At 37.6% G+C, this 17,712-nt stretch overlaps 1 protein-coding gene across 1 annotated transcript in view; it reads left to right on the top strand.

Annotated features, from left to right (window-relative positions):
- ARHGAP8 (Rho GTPase activating protein 8) overlaps window positions 1–15,640 on the top strand; it is a 39,489-nt gene extending 23,849 nt beyond the window's left edge. The window contains 4 exon segments of the mRNA XM_015627015.1: window positions 8,689–8,752; window positions 8,754–8,764; window positions 9,402–9,521; window positions 15,537–15,640. Coding sequence (XP_015482501.1) covers window positions 8,689–8,752; window positions 8,754–8,764; window positions 9,402–9,521; window positions 15,537–15,640 — 299 coding nt within the window.
- Window positions 15,641–17,712: the final 2,072 nt, after the last annotated feature.

Below are 17,712 nucleotides of genomic sequence, written 5' to 3'. Positions count from 1 at the left end.
CTCCCCTTCTTAGATCCAGTTTACATTTATGTGACATTTACATTTATTTGACTGCATAGTGCTCTTTCTGACCATGATTGCTCTCACTGGATCCAGGTAGTAAGCCTCTCCAGTACTTTTACAGATACTAAAGAATTTCCTGTTTGCAGAGATTCATCTACATCTGTCTGTATTTTAGAAACAAGAACTATCATAGTTCATGTCTTAGATGTATTACAATAAACACAATAAGCTGAAGTTTCCTAATTCCTGTAATTTTCAGATTGTTTTTTTCAAGAAGGGGATAAAATATAGTCTTTTCACCATTTTCATTCCAGCTTCACTTTAGACTGAAAAATGTTTTTAATACTGAATTTTAAAATTCCTGATTTTGGTTTTTTAAACTTCCATGGAGAAGAATTGATTTCCTAAAATGTGTTCTGAGTATCTGAAAAAGTCATCAGCTCATTAAGACTAAACCTCAGAGGTCATCTTCTGGACCAAACCAGAGAAATGCTCTTAATTTCAGAAAGGGTGTGATATCATCCTGAACCCATGTGATGATTTAGTCAGGCCAAATAGTAAAAAAAGCTTGTAAAAAAAGCCCATTTGTAACTTGCTCTTCATATTAACCAGCAAACCAGAGGACTTTTTTTCTATGCACAGCCTCAAAACCATCTAGTTTATAAATGCAAGGCTTGACTTGCACTAAATAAGATTTTTGTGTGTGTGTACTACTTTATCTCTTCTATGCCCTGAGAAATTACACTGCTGAATTAAATATCCACTCTCTTTTCTTAAGTGTTTTTCACCTGTTATTATTCTTTTCACAGGGAACAGCAACACTTGATGTTTCACTCACAGGGCCTTTTCTCCAAGAAGCCAAGCTTAGTCACAGGGTGCTTATTTTCTTTATCTGGTTAATGTCTCCATGTGTCCTCACCAGCTCCTCTGTGACAAAGTGAGACTGTAAAAGGGGGCTGCCCCTCAAGACCAACTGTTTCAGTAATGCCATGCTGTGAAGGATAAAACCACACAACAAAATCTGTTTTTTGTTTGCAAACCCCCCAATATCTGGAGGTCAGGCATCAGCTTTTGTGTATTTTTATTTGATTGAATACATGTATAAACTGTGCTGTTAAGACTTGCATGAAGATGTCAAATAGGTTACAAAGGGCGGGGATGTCTCTCAAGTGAAGCCTATTTCAAACATAAATACATTAATTTGTAGCTGGTTTTATGCAAAATACAACTTTGAAATTTATAGATAGGATTATTACTGTTAATGTATTTTATGTTTTAGAGAGTATCCTCAAAGGTATAAACAACATGCTTATTCATGCTTTAAAAAATTTAAAAGCAAAGTAACCTCCTATGATCATCACTAAAATTTCCAAAATTTGAAAACATTTGTGTTCTATAGAGTGGCCATATAAGGAAACAGCTACAGGAGAATTGCACAGAGAACTGGTTACTAAAGAGCTCATGTGAAATCAATAGCAGCTCAGAAGGGATGGAACAATAAGGTCATGGTGAAAGAATTGCATTAGGGAATTGCAAAGCAGAAAAGAAAACTGGTCCCTATAGGAAAATTATCTCACAGATATCTCTCCATGGCCAAGTCTTTCTTACCCCACCTACTTTGTTGACTTGGAAGTGTTACACAGCATAAAGCTTTTGTTCTTTGTTGTCTCGTGGTACCACAGGAGAGTCCTGGGTGCTGACTCAAAGGTCTAAATGGAATGGTAATAAATATGCAGTAGAAGTTTAATGATAAAGTAATAAATATCCTATTGTATGATTATAGTGACAACTAAAGCTGTCTTTTATCTGTTCACTAGAAGAAGCAGTGGTAAACAATGATTAATCTTTCCTCTTTGTCCTTTCCATGAATCACAACAAATCTTGCTGCTGGAGAAAGTTCTGGTTCCATTTTTTTAATGGTGGTGGTAGTCAGAATGGGTAGAGATGGATGGTTATGCATTCTGAATGTCTGGGTTGCTGTAGCTTTGCATCCTGGCCTCCCCTTCTTGTGATCAGTCAAATATCTTCTAAAAATGCAACACTGGGAAAGCTTCACATTGGCCATTTGAATATTCCAAGTTCTTGGCTCTTTTGTTTTCATATGAATATTTTTACATAAGGCTCATGGAGATGAGATAAATTCCAAGACTGGTTTGTGTGCCATCAAATAAAAATGACCTTTGTAGTAAGCACAGTTTGTATTTTTTGTGCTCAGGTGTTGTGGTTTGACAGTGGCCCGATGCCAGGCACCCACAAGAGTTGCTCCCTCACTCTGCATAGAAGAGAGGGAAAAAAAATTAACAAAGGTTTCATGAGTTGAGATAGGGACCAGGAGAAACACTTCAAGGGCAAAACAGTCTCAAATTTGCAAAATGAATTTATTATTAACAGAATCAGAGAAGGATAATGAGGAATAAAATAAGCCTTTTAAACACCTTTCCCTTTCCTTCCCACCCCCCAGCCCCTCCCTCCTTCCTACTGACAGCACAGGGAGACACAGGGTAAGGGAATTTTTGTCAATTTTTCAGTCAAAATCTTTCTTCAGTTTGCTTAGGGAGAGAAGTCTTTTCTACTATGCTATGGGGTCTTTCCCACAGGAGGCAGTTCTCTGGAAGCAAGGGCTTTCTCTCTCTTTGAGTCTCCCACAAAATTACAGCTTTTCAGCATCTGCCTGCTCCAGCATGAGCAATTTTTCCCATAGGCAGTGAGTGGATCTCTACATCCCCCCATGCACTTCAGGAATTACAGGGAGACAGTTTGTTGTGTTATAGTCCTTGCCACAGCTTGCAGAAGAATCTCAGCTCTGACATTCAGAGCACCTTTTCCCTCTACTTCCCTTCACTGACCTCAGTGCTGCTATGTTGATTCTCCTCCCATGTCCCTCCTCTTTTCCTTTTCTGTGATCCAGAAGAAAATTGTTATCCATAGGTTCTTTTGTTCTCAAGTTCTTAGAGGGTTTCGTAGCACTGGAAGGTTGATCTCAACTGGACTGTTGGGGTATCACTCGCCGTGCCTCTCTCCACCAGCCATGTGGCCCCTGCCTTTCAGCGCCTCTCTTCATGCAGGATGCTGAAAAATAAAAGCTGCTGCTACCCTGTCCCTTCTGCCCACAGCAGCACAGCTGGCAAAAAGCAGCCAAGCAGGTACAGCCAAGCAGGTACAGCCAAGCAGGTACTTGCTGCGAACCTTGCCGAGATTGTTGCTCGTTCTCGGTCTTTTCAGGGCCAAGTTCTTCTGGGATACTCCCTCACAGGGAGTTTCATTTATCTTGGTTCTATGTCAGGAAGGATACTCCAAAGGAATGTTAGGCTCTTGTTCCTTGTGTTTATTAATATATTATCAAAAGACTTGGCATGTCTTCCCCAGACTTTCTGCTTAACTCACCATTGCCTGGCTCGACTTGGCTCGAAAGGCACAAAATGGCCTTGAAACATGCAGCTCTTTTATCTTTATACTTATTTTCACTCAATTAACAACAAACATGTAAATTATTTTTCTTAGTGACCCAATTACCCATCACCTGTGTGCTGCACTAAGGCATTCTCCATCCAATCACTTTCTGTTACCCAAAAACCTCTAGAAGAAGATGAAGAAGAAAGAAGAAGGAAAAGAGACAACACCCTAAATCCTCCATCTTGTCTTCTGTTCTCTAAACTAGTTTAAACTCTAAACTAACTTTTTCACCCAGTGACTTAAGAAAACTCTCTAATTTACGCACTCTCACTTTTAGTTTCTCTATTTAACTTCAGGAGTTGTTTTCATGGTGTTATATGAAATTCAGTGTTATCTTGGATGTCAGAGCCAGGTATCAGAGATAAGGGCACGCACTCTGTGCCTCTGACTCCAACAGAGATGGCTGCAGCCATGCAGCAGCACTGGGAAGGAGAAGCTGCAGCCACCACCCCGCCTTTCTGCCTGCAGTGCAACAGGCTAGAGGTGACAGGCAGGCAAAGCTCACCACTGGCCATGCCCAGATGGCCACACCTGGCTGCTTGTGGCACTGGGATGGCCCCAGCTGTGGCACCTCCCCACCCCTCAGAAGAACCTGCACATAGTTTAGATTTCCTTTTTAAATATTTCATCACAGAGGCATTGCCAGCTTCTCTAATTGGCATAGCAGCATGTGTATTCTCAGAGCCATCCAGGGATTGGCTATGCCAGGCACAGAGAAAGCTTCTAGCAGCTTCTCACAGAAAAATCACTTGAATGGCTGGTTTCTTCCTTCTCCATCAAAAACCAGCCATGCAAAACCAACACATCAGGCATTACTAATAAATTCTTCTCTGAGATTCCAAATGTAAACTGAGAATATTCGTTCATACATGAAAAGGCCATAGAATGCAGTTCAAAACTTCAAGGACACAAATAAACTTTGGATTCTGCTGCTGCAAGGCTTTTCAGAAGGACTGGGAATGTCTCTTTCCTTTTCCTCTGGTCTTGCTCTGCTGTGCTCTTTCTTGCAATGCAAATCACCTTTATGAGCTGTAGACTTCCCATTCATTTGCTCTGCATTCATTGCTCAGAATGCAAGGAGAAGGAAGGATATGCAATCTCCTGCTCAAACTTGCACTGTTATACTAGCTTTAAAAAAATCGTTCAATTTTGTCTTAAACAGTAAAGTTAGTGCCACTTTGGGTATTTAAGAAGAAGCAGTGACAATTAAAATATGCTATGAACTCAGCAGTCCTTGTATAAGAAATAAATTAGTCCTGAATTAAAAAAAAATAAAAAATCTTACTAGAGCTAGGAAATCTGAAAGAAGATGTCTTTGTTTAGACATGCATTAGTGGGAATGAAAATCACTTCCAAATCAGGATGAACACTTTGTAAGAATTGGCAGGATCCTAGTTGTAAGAAACATTTCCAAACTGAATTTGGGACAGAAGGAATTCAGATGCTCAGTCTTTGCCATTTCTCTTCTGAAAGCAGACAAAATAACAAAGGTTTTTGATGCCAGCAACCCTCAAATCAAGGATGATTGAAAGAAAAAGAATGTAATTTTCTTGTCTGCCTTCCTTTGACAAGTTTCCAGCCATTTGACAGCATGTGTTGCTTTAATTTATCTTTATTGTTTTTGATTTTCTGTGTCTTTTTTTGTGGGACAACTGATGGGGGCAAGTAGGAGGGGAGCTAAGCATTTTTAGCAACAGTAAATAAATGCAGAGTGTGACACAGTTCTGTCATGGCACTGTGAAATATTGTCTACTCTGGTGAAAGCTATGTTATTTCAGTGTGGAATAAAGTGCCTGCCTTCTTTCATTTATGATTACTGACATTTAAATAATTACTCAGTTTCATTCTTAATTGCAGTATCAATTTATTGAGTATAGATGGCTTCTTTGCTAGTCATACTACATTTTTCTGTCTAGCACTTAATATTTAGAATTAAATTTCACTCTTTTTGATCTAAGGAGTTTAATACAGGTTAGTAAATGTCCACTGATCTCTATATTTGTTTATTCTGGTGAAGGGCAGGGGACAGTTTGTGTGAATTAACTCATCACAGGCTCTGCAGTGGTGATAGAATCTAGTGGCATGCAGTGCTCATCAGAACTGGGGAATCCAGGCTCATGCCCTTCATGCCCTCACAGCGCTCTGGCAGTGCTACTCCAGGGTGAATACTTTATATAGACTGTGTTGTTTATACTATTTATGGTGAAATAGCCCAACTTGTACACAAGAAAAAATAAGTCTTTTTACAGAGACGGCTGTAAGAGGTCATGCTGTAATTCCGGTCATGCTGGAATTCTTTTGGCAGTCTGTGTTCAAACAGAGGCTCCCCTGGACTTGCTCCCTGTCTTTCTCAAGAGAGGGAAAGAACACATTCTTTGCTTTTAGCTAGCTTTTTTTATCTGAGGCAAGAAGTTTTCCCCAGGACTGTGGCTTCTTCTTCTGGAACTGTTTCCCTTAGCTGGATGATCTGGAGCACCAGAACATCACCAGGAGCCCTACACCACGGCCTGGCATGGGAAGGCTGCAGGGACTCCACATCCCTGGCCACAGTCTGGTCTCTGGACCTCAGGAGAAGCTGAGCAGAACTCTAAACTCCACCAGCTTTCTCCACAGAGAAAAGGTTTTAATATCTAACATTATTCATTCTTTCTTCCATGCCTGTGTGCAGCCTGCTTGTTAAATAAACTGGTTTTTTTTCACTTTCCACCAAGAAATTCCTGTCATATTGGTGGGGGAAGGGCTGAAACCTACTTCTTCTGAGGAGATGCCACTTTGAGGATGTTTCCTCCTAACTTGTCTCAAACTGAGACACTTCCCATCACTTGTTATGAGACCCTTGTTGGGGCATATGCTAATACTGTTTTCAGGTTATGTGACAAGGGAAATGCTGTCTCTCAAATAATGGATTTAGGTAGCTTTCCCTTGACCAACTTAACCACAAAGAGCACTAAGAATAATTAATAGTTTTACAAACTTCTAAAGCAAAGTGTCCTTTTCAGTTCATGTTTCTCACAGTTCATCAGTGTACCCAGGCTCATTGTTTTCCTCCATCAAGAGCATAATTGCTGTTGACTCGTATTTCTGTTTAACAGAGACTGAAGTCAGAACCCTAGATTGATTTAAGAATTGCTCTAATTTCTTATTTTCTGAGTATCTTATATGTCAAAAAAAAAAAAAAAGTGACTTGCTGTTGCGGTTCATTTACTGTTGAATATGGCTTTTTCTTTTTCCCTAAGAAAAAGAAACCTACATTTAACTAATTGCACTAACCTACATTTAATTATGTGTCCTGTCATTTGGCTGGGTTGCCCACAAATGTAAAAAGCACTGGGTATATTTACTTTGGTAGTTGGCTTGTTGCCACCTGTACTCAAACAAATTGCTGTGTATTGATTCAGTTTCACCTGGCATGGGAAATGAGTTCCAGAAGAATACAGATATTGCCTGTATCCCAGCTTTTTGCAGATGAAAATAAAAGTTGCTTTTCCCTGTCCAAAAACATAACCAGCAAGAGCTTAGTATTATGTGCCATTACAGGAACATTGATGGGAAGCAGAGCCAGATAAGCACAGCTGTTGTCTGTGCTACAAATAAATGTTTTTAATAAGACTCTTGAAAGCTTAAACAATAAAGGCAAAAACCTGTTAATAATTGATATTTATTACATTGTAGTCCTTACAGCAAGATTCATATCAGATAAAAACACTAATTATTAACTCAATTCCTGCAAACCAAATTGGAAATGTTTCTGGATATCCATTTTCTGAAAGAGTTGTTTGTACTGAACACCTCTAGTCCACTGACAACAAGTATAAAATTACTCAAATTCTCAGGAAACATTTGCTGAGGACATGCCTTGACAAGCTAGTAGTTCCCATCTGCTACTTCCCAAGCAGTGTTTTTAGACAGGTTGTACAATAAATCTAATGGAACGGTTTTGCTACAGTAATGTTATTTGCTGTAATTTTATTTAAGTGAAACACAATCTGATGGAGAGTAAAGCCAGGGGTCAACTATATCATACTTGGTTCCTTTAGTAACCACATCTGTTAAGAAGCTTAGATATGGTAGTTTGAGATGTCCTACTCCTTCTAGAAGTGAGTGCATAAGCTAAAATTTTAATATTCAACAGGCAAGGGAATATTTTGCTAGGAAGTAACTAGGAGCTGTATTCAGCTGAACTCCAGCCAAACCTCTAAATCTAGTCAGTGGAGCACTTTCAAACAGAGCTTGAGGTCCTTGGCAAAAGACCCTGAAACTTGTCTATGATAATGTAGTTCAGTGGTATGTTACCAGTTTTTTGGTATACTGACCTAAATTCATGTGAACAATACTAGATGATGGGTTCATTCAGGAATTTTGTTAATTATTTACTGATTTTTCATGCATGAAATACATGCATGAGTATATTCTGCAATCTGAGTGAATTTGAAAGAATGATTGAGTATCCTTCATTAATATATGACTCAATTTTTCTAGAACACAGTAAAGATTATTGATCATGCAAACAAACTCATGTGTACTTTAGTTGAAATATTAGAATGTTTCAGTCTGGCTGCTCACCTGCATGAAGAAATAAAAAAGTCAATCTGGTCTTCCTCACTCATATACAGAAACATAGAGTAGTGCCTCCAAGCTGTGGGTAGTCTACCAACCGTCTCAAAACTGCAATTTCTTGTTTAGTCAGACCAGCACAGGCTAATATTTTAGATGACTCTATTTCCAGTAGGAATTGCCAGTTCAGACAACATGTGAGTGAAATTACATTATGTGCTGGATGTGAGGAACAGCACAAACTGGAAAGAAGGAGAGGGAAATGAGAGCTTTACCAAACTCAAAAAGCAAGAAGTACCACAAGTCTCAAGAAAAGTAGTAGTTCTTGGCCCCATCCTATTTTAAATAATAATTAAATAATAATTTAATATAATAAAAGATAAATAATTTACCTTGAAAACTGAGGTCCAAATGAAATCCTTTTTCAACATCTTTCTTCCCTAGATGAAGTCAGATATCAGTTAGTCCACAATGTTAGGCACACATCTTTCAGGATATTAATTCAGAACTGCTTCAAGACTAGAATCAGATATTTCAAAACACCATGGACGGGTAGAATTTTGAGTCCCAGTGGCTTCCAGAGGGATGTAAGGAGCAATGATCTGCACCAAAACACCTTTAAACAGTTTATTTTTAAAATTTGTTTTATATTTGTTTAATTTTCAAATTATTTTTCAGGACTATAAGTAGAGGGCCTCTTCAGGAGGTCAGCCAGCATCCAAACTATCAAAGATGTGCAGAAACTACAATCAGGGTAAATTGTCATCACACCATTGCCAGTAGCAATCTGAGTGCTCCTGGTTTTGTTGGTGAAGCAGAAATGCAATTTCTTGCAAATAATTAATCAAAGCCATTTCAAAATAAAATAATAAGAGCACTAGTAGAGAAACCTGGGAGATAGCAGTAGGTATTTAATGCTTGCTGAATAGCAAGTCATCTCTTGATGTCCATCCAGAGCTGTAAAAATAATCTGTAACAGCTAATGAGGTTTGAGTCAAAAAAGGTGTATTTTTCACAAAAAAAATATAAAAAAATATTATGCACTTTAGTGTAGTCACAAAGTGCAGAGTCCCTGTGTCATCTTGCCTCTGATTATGACAAAGAAATATAATTTTACCTAATAATTTATGAAATGTAGTGAAGTAATTTTGTAAGTCAATGACCTCCTTGTGAAGTCATTTTATGAATTGCCTTTATGGGGAGAACCTCTTTTAGGAAAATTAATTAAACTCTATGCAAATGAAAAATGCAAAAATAAAATATTAGGAGTTACCAGCAGCAGAAGGACAAGAGTTTTTCTGCTCAAACTGTTGTGTGAAACAGTTTTCAAGTAGCTTTAAGAAAAAGTAGAACATATCATTGAATGTCCTTTTTGCTTCTTCTCCTTTGAGGTAAGTCTGTGAATTTTGATGATTATCATGATATCCATATTCCTGCTGTTATCCTGAAGACTTTCCTTAGGAAATTCCCTCAGCCATTTGACTGTTATGAACATATCCTTGAAATCATCAGTGAGTGGTGATATATATATATATATGTGTATATATATATATATAGAGAGAGAGAGAGAGAGAGAAAGAGAGAGAGAGCTTGTTTGTTTGTTTGTTTGTTTTTGTTTGGTTTTTGTTTTGTTATTGTTTGTGGGATTTTTTGGTTTGGGTTTTTTTTTTTTTTACTGCAATTATTCCCATAAGAGAACATCCTGGCAAATAAAGGATCTAAAGCTATGAATTATGAAACTTTAATTATGTAGCCTTTGTCAGGGAGTAGGAGTTTACTATGCCAGTTTATAATGCCCTTTAATGCATGGGGCTGGAACACCTGAGATACCAGAATATCTGGGAGTTAGTACCTACTTACAGAGAATGAGATTTTGCCATCCAGGCTGTAGCAAGCTACCAGGGAACCCAGAGGGCTTCCAGTCACAAGCATGCATTTTCCAAATCAAGGATTCATCTGTTCACACAATATCCCAGGGTATTCTGAAGAACAGGGCTGTTCACAGGAAGGTGGTGGAAATTGAGGGACTAAGGATTGCCACTCAGAATTTTCACTGGAAAGAATAGGGAAATTTGGAAAATTATTTACAGAAGGTAATTAAACTTTTCAATTGGACAAGTGGTTGAGACAAAACAATAAATCAGAGTGATTTATTACAGCTTGCATTTGGTTTTAAATTTTCTCCTTTGGTTACAAATCTGAAGCACAACTCATGGACCCCAAACCTTGTCCATTTTCTGACTGGTCCAGGTTTGACAGCTTGAATTTGGCAAGTTTTTGCAATGGTTCTTTCAGGAAAGTCATCCATCTTTCCCCAGCATGAGGCATGATTGCAGGGACAGAACTCAGCAGCACATTCGTACAATGTAAGCCTCTACTGATTCTCCTGGTTCTTTAGCATTAGACTGTCATGGAAAAATACAACTATAGTTTTCTACTGAATGGTTTTTGGCTTCAGAACTGGGTACCTGTGGCCTTCATAGTGCTTTGCCAATCTTCTTTGCAAGGAGACTTCTTTGAGCCCTTTAAATTTGTGTGTGTGTTGATAAATCTGCTCCACTGCCCGTACAACGCAGAGCCTGTGGAACACAAGCACTTGTGCACACTCATCTCTCCTGAAATCAGCTGAGCAAGAAGAGACATCCTTCACAGGCATTATTCAGGACTACCTAGTGAAAACAGGTCTTTGTTTTCCCTCTTGCTCCTGGCTGCCCATTTCTGCCAAGGGACCTCAGTCCACTCCAGCCTCAAGAGACCCTGCAAGTCCTTCTCTAGCAGCCAGGACTGCAAAGTAGAGGTGTGCTGGCTGATTTATACCTTTCACCCCTGGGCTCATTACTGACAAACTTGCTACTACTCTGAAGTTAAATAACTTGGACCTATTTTTGAAATTCGAGTCTTTTACTTCTGTACAAGTTGTGCTGTCTTGCTGTAGCACTCTTGGACCAGAAGAGAGCAAGGTGGTTGAGACTGCAGAGAAAATAGGGAATTTTTTTCTTCTTTCACAAGCCTATATCAAACTGTTCAAAAACTGTATCTAGTGATTACAATACATCCCACTTCATGAAATTGTTACAATTACTTCTTGCACTACTCAAAACTTAGCTCATGGAAGAATTAAATTGCCTTTTATATGAAAGGCAGAAGGTTGATGCTTGCAAGTAAAACTAGGATTATTGTTAATGTATGAATTGTGGAAGCTTGTGCAGCACACCAATCTGCAATGAATAGAAATCTTCATCTCTGAGAATGTTTCATGTTCCCTTGACCTTTCCAAATGCAAATATTCCCTGAGACATTAAGGAAGAAAACCTATGGATCAGCAAAAATTGCAGATGTGAGCACTAGTATCACTTGATGCTGTGCTTGACATAATAAGGCCTACTCAAAAATAATGCTATATTCTGTAGTCCCCAATTGCAGAAAATACTGTGTGGTACTTTTGCACACCTCATTAACACATCAAGTGCTCAGCTCTTAAGAAGTGCATTAAGATGATGCATCTATTACTGGAACAAAGTCACTTACATGATTCATAACATTTTGTAAAGATATCCGTTGCTAAAATAATAGTAAATGACATGAGGATTTCCTAATAGCTTTAGAGTTCAGCTAGGCAACAGTAAATGAACACGTGGGTATTATAGCAACTGCTGGTTATATCAATGTGTTTATCTTTTAATCTTGGTTTTTGCTAGTATTTTGACAGGAAAAAGGGATTAAATGCACTTGTTTCTGAAATGCACTGCTGGCTAAAATATGGCCAACATGACTGTAGCCCAAGAAGAGCTACTGAGGGCCAATTACCTCAGTGGTGAAAATCAGTAACATTCCCCAGACATGATTGCTATGGTGGGCTCTTAGGGCATTTGAAGAAGAGATCACTTGCTTTAGGTGTCAGCTACACCACAACCCTTCATTTTAGGCACCTAGGTTTGAAAACTGCAGTCTGAAAAAGGCAATGCATTGGATAAGGTAGAAAGAAGGGAAATGTTTAGCCCTGTGACTGCCTTTTTCTGCACAGCCAAACTATGTCCCAAGGCTGAATGTAGAACTATTCATAGTTGATTATGGGAATCCCAAGCACAGAAAGCTCTCAAGATTTTGTAAATGCAAGCTCAGGCATAGACATGAACACAGGGTTTGATTTAAGACAATGGAGAAGGCTTCCATATTTAGAATCATAAGCAAGAATGTGAAGTTTAGATAGAAAAGACATTAAGCTAGGTTGTAGGAAAGTTTTAAGTTTTTAAAGTTAAGATATAGAAGTAGTTATAAAGGTAATAACTTTAAGGTACAACCAGTAGTCTTGTGTGTCATTATATGGCTGGTTTAGAAAGTCCAAGCTGTGGCAAAGACGTATGAAACAAAATAACTATTGGTGTGAAAGTAGAAACATTCTTTTGTGGCAGAAGTTCATTGGCTAATTAACCTTTAAAAAACCTGTGGTTTTGTGACCACTGACCAAGAACGTCTGGTGAATATGGTGAAGATGCTCTCACAACTTCACGAGACTGTAGAAGAATAATAAATCATGCTTTAAGATGTCTCTCAGTGGTCCTGTCTCTCTTAAAATCCCAATAGCTGATGTTCTCCAAACCTTCACCCTCATGGGTTTTCCAGAAATGGGATAAAAGAAATCAGCAAATCAAAAAGTGGGACAGAAGACATGTGACTTAATTTATCCTGAAACTTAAAATACGTCCTCCAAAAATCCTTGCATTCTAAGTTCTTCATTTAACACTAGTAATGAGCGGCTATTTTAAACAGGAAAATGCTATTTAAAAGATTTAATAGGAAATATTTTTCTGATGGTTGTTCTAGAACTTATTAATATTATATAATTTTCTAAAATAACACTAATTTATTTGGTGTTTTAGTTGCCCAAGATTTATACTTCAGGGAAAACAGGTGATTTCACCTGTGTTTCCTCCAGCACATAAAATTATACAACCACTATTTTCCTGCTTTTTTCACTTCAAAATAGGAAAAAAACCCCACAAAACTCAATTAAAAAAACCCCAAATGCTATGAATGTGAAGTGGAAGAACAGGACTTGTAAATATACCAGTGCTGGCACAGTTCATTTAAATATGCACTGTAGTTTTCATGACATCAAAGAATTTCATGGTGAAGGGATGGCCAGACTATGGCTTAACACTGACCCGTATCACAACTGGAGGGTTCTGTCTACAGAAGTAGACCTAAGTACTGCACAACCACCTCACCAGACTATTTAAACTATTCAGTTTTCCCTTTTGTGGAGATGTCAAATTTTGAATTTACAAGAGCAGATTTAGAAATAAAACTATTTTGAGAATACTCACCCTATGGAGAAAGCATGTGGTGTTCAGAACAACATAATTGTGTTCAGGAAGTCCTTGAATGATTTGTTTGCATCTGGTGACATGTAACAGCTCTCCACACCTGCAATGTCAAAGCCATCCTGAACTCTGAAGCATCACAATATTGCCAATAAATAATACCTTATTTAAATCTGCTGGAATTACTTTATAACAATCTCTGAATCTGACCACAAAATTCAGCTCTACTAACCACAGCCACAGTGATAGTGAGGATTACCCCTTTGAATACCTCTGTCATATTTTGTATTATCATGTATCTGGCTAAGACTAATGTCCAGAGCATTTTTTTATTAATGCAGAAAAAAATAACAGCCAAAGTAATTTTCTTTTTCTACATAGAAAAGGTCTTGATTTGAATCTCATTATCTCTCCATGCACTGAATTGAGACATCTACATTTTATTCTCTGATTTTATTCTTGCTGAGACATATTCCTAATCAAAACTCTATTTTGGTAATCTACTAACTGAAAAAAACCCAGTTTTGTCACTCTGCAGGAAATTCTTTTGTCTTGGCAAAAAAATTATGAGACGGCCATCTGAGTGGCTGAGAATTTTCTAGAGATGAACCTAAGCAGGTTCATTTCTACAGATGGGCAAAACCAAAACTGGACCCCAAATTTCTTCCAATTCATCTAGACAGTCCAGGTGAGAATTACACCAACACATTTCAAATACTGTACCAAGTACTCTTTTTTCCCCCAAGGGATACTGTAATTATTTTAGTACTCTAAGTCTAACAACAATTTGGAGAAAGCTGTGATGATGTCAATCATACCTAACCTAAAGCAGACTATTTTTGCTGATACTTTTTCTGCATCTGTTGCATTTCTCTTTCTTTCCCTGAGAGTTCTGCACATGGATGAGTGCACATGCACAAAATTTCAGCATGTTAAGTGTTCTTAAAGCATGGAATTAAATGCATGAAGCTTTACTACGATAAACTGTGGTGACAGTTTTCCTACTGTTTCCTACTGTTGCCATATGTTCCCATAAAACACACTAGTCTAGTTAGTGTCCCAAGAAGTATTTTTGTCAGCTTTCTCCAGATTGAATAATGCAGGAAGTGTAGCAATCCTGAGTAAAAGAAATCTTGCTTGCAGTTTGCATGACCAAAGGTCATGAAACTTTTATAAACTTCTTTATGTTTATAAACTTTTAATATAAGTTTATAAACTTTTTATAAGTTTATTATATTTAAAAGTTTATAATATTTAAAAATTTACAAACTTACACTCTTTTATGCTCATATACCTATATATACTTATACATACTATATATACTTATAAATACTTTTATACTTAAACTTACTATCTTTTTATAACCTTCAAGGTTTTCTTAATTTTTAAGTCTGTCACTAATTTATTTCAGAGCTCCCATCAATAACACTTAAAATAATTCAAATGAGACATGAAAGAGAAAAGTTTCCCTATCACTTCACACTTCTGTAAAGCAGAAATACTGTATTTCTGGGTTTTCAGGTTAAGATGTGTAATAGATACATCACACACAGAGACAAACACACTTCCAGAAGACAGAACAAGAATTTTCAAATCATCCCAAGACAGCTGTTTGTGGTCACACCTCTTCAAAGCTGCCTTCTGCACTGTATTCACTGTGAAGATACCTTTGCTGTTCTCCAAGCAAAACCTTCCAGTGTTCCTAGACAATACACTGCCCTCAGATTATTTTCAGACTTGTTCACATTTTTTACTCTCTCATAAAGTAAAAATATCACCTCCAGAAAGTCAGGACAAGATTAATTCAGTAAAAATTAACACTAATACATTTATACATCTGTTTTCCAAATTTTCCCTATTCTTTCCAGTGAAAATTCTGAGTGGCAATCCTTAGTCCCTCAATTTCCACCACCTTCCTGTGAACAGACCTGTTCTTCAGAATCCATCTCAGCCAAGAAAGCTGTCACAGGGTCCCTGGTTCTGTTTTGTTGCTAACGCTGTAGTTATTGTTGTTTGTTTGCCTTGTTATACATACTAGTAAAGAATTGTTATTCCTATCTGCAGATCTCTGCCTGAGAGCCCCTTGACTTCAAAATTATAATAATTCAGAGGGAGGGGGGGTTTACATTTTTCATTCCAAGAGAGGCCCCTGCTCTTCCTAGCAGACACCTGTCTTCCAAACCGAGACGACAACACAATCAGAATCAGAAGCTGTGGTTCCTGTGAATCTGTTCACTGAACTGCTGATACATTTCTACACAAATTTATTCAACTCCTGAACAGTGCCTGGTGAGATCTTACCTTAATGCTCTCAGAAAAGAAAATGGAATAAGGCTGCCTGAGGGAAAGGTCTCTTGTATGGGATCTCTATATTTAGGGCTGTCCTGTGAAAAAAAATTTCAACACAGAGTAAAGTTTCTATATCTTTCCAAATACCAAAGATGTTGGGAGAAGACCAGTGTCCTGTATATTGCCATCACATGGGGAGAATATGAACATGAACATTCAAAGACCAACAGATCAAAGTGAACCCCCTTACTAAACTTGAGCAGCTGACAAAAACTGGTAAGTTAAAAAAAGCCCATGACACTATATGCCAGTCTGTCATTCCTTTGGGGATCTGGGGACTTTATTATGCGATGTTATTTTCTGCATGGGCAGAGGTAATTTCTGGACCACTCCTGAACATACACTTTCCTTTTATTTTTTATGTTTTTTCTTTTCTACTTCTTTATTTGAATACAAATATATTAGGACTTACCCTATTAAGTTAATAAAGGTGGAATCAATTTTTAAGATATGAATGGCTTTGAGCTATTTTTCCATATATTTAAGTATCTTCTTTTACACAAAGAGGTGTGGGCAGTTGTGGAACATCAGTTTGTCAAGTATTGTGAAGAATAAGATGTTTCCTGTGTAATTTGAATTGTGCAGATGGCTAACTAATTATACTTCCAAATATCTAATATATGCAGTTAATCACTGTAGCTTCACATAGAAAGTGTGTCAAAGTTTTTTCTTATAAGTTCAAATGAGGAGTAACAATCCTCTAAATTGCTGGATTTTTCCTCTAAATTATTGCAATTTTAATTGGTGGAATTATATTGGTGAGTGCCTAATACAGAATATAGACTGACTTTAAGTACCCTCAATGTTTGGACTGCATTGCTTTTGCAGACTGAGTTGACAGAAATTTCAAATTTCTTTAGAAAGCAATAAGAACAACAACGTGGATAATACACCTAATATAATTTTACATATTGAAAGTCTGTTATTAGTCCCAATGTGAATAATTAGCTAGCATTAAGGGACAATTTTCTGTGTTTTCTTTCCCACTGTGCTGTGACTATTGCTTGTGTTTGATGAACTCTAACAACCTGCTATTTTGTTGTTTAACACTGTTTGGCAATGGCATGTTTTAAATAAGTTATAGTCATAGTTGCCTGTAGAGCAAAGAAAATTAGCCAGTGTTAAAAAAGGTATTTGGTGTTTTCCCTAATGCCTTCCTGCTTCTATACAGAGCAAATGAAATGGAGGGAATATTTAGATTGCAGTAAAAGTAATAGTCTCAGGAGGACCTTCTCCTCTGCAAACACAGCCACTTTTTATCCCACAAGTTTTAGTGAGTTGAGGACTTGTGCTTCTGTCCCTCCTCTTGGCAGCTGGAAATTGCCAGCCTGTGTGAAGAGTGCAACAAAATCTTGTCACAGAGGGTGAAGAGGATATGTTCTTGTCTCAGGAAATTACCAAATACTCGGGAGGCTGTGGAATACTTGGTGTGCCAGGCCTTCACTTGCCCAGTAGGTGTCATCTCTAGCATTAGGCAGTGATTAAATTTTGAAAAATAGAGACCTTAGAACAAGATGGTTTAGGACCAACTTCTCATGGCACAGCTATGTGTTTTCTCCTATTCCTCAAGTGTCATAAAGATAACGTGGCTTTTGAATATCTGTAAGTAATAACCACCTATGACTACCATTTAAATATAAAATCTGGCATATTACACAGAAAATAGTTAACATGAATTCAGGACTGTTGCAGTTCAGCAAAATGAAGTTGCAAAGGACAAAACTATCATACTTTTGTATTGCAACTCATCAGCTTTACATCTGTGTGAGAGGCTCCTAGCCTTGTTATACTGAAACTCAAACACAGTTATGCTCAGCATTGCTCAGCAACTTGGTTCTGTACATCAGCACCCTGTTTTGATAGTGGAGGAATTTGGCCTTTGGGAATTAACAAAACCACAGTATTTTGCCACCTTCTGACTTTGGTCAAAATACATATGCATTAGTTTCAAAAAATAAAGAAAATAAAGGAGCACCTGGCATTAGAAAAGTACCTTGGGATTAAATACTGGTAAGGCCTATGGATTGTT

The sequence above is a fragment of the Parus major genome, chromosome 1A (assembly GCF_001522545.3).
Source record: "Parus major isolate Abel chromosome 1A, Parus_major1.1, whole genome shotgun sequence".
Lineage (NCBI taxonomy): Eukaryota > Metazoa > Chordata > Aves > Passeriformes > Paridae > Parus > Parus major.
The sequence above is the reverse complement of the archived record's forward strand: the minus strand, read 5'-3'. Positions and strand labels throughout refer to the sequence as shown.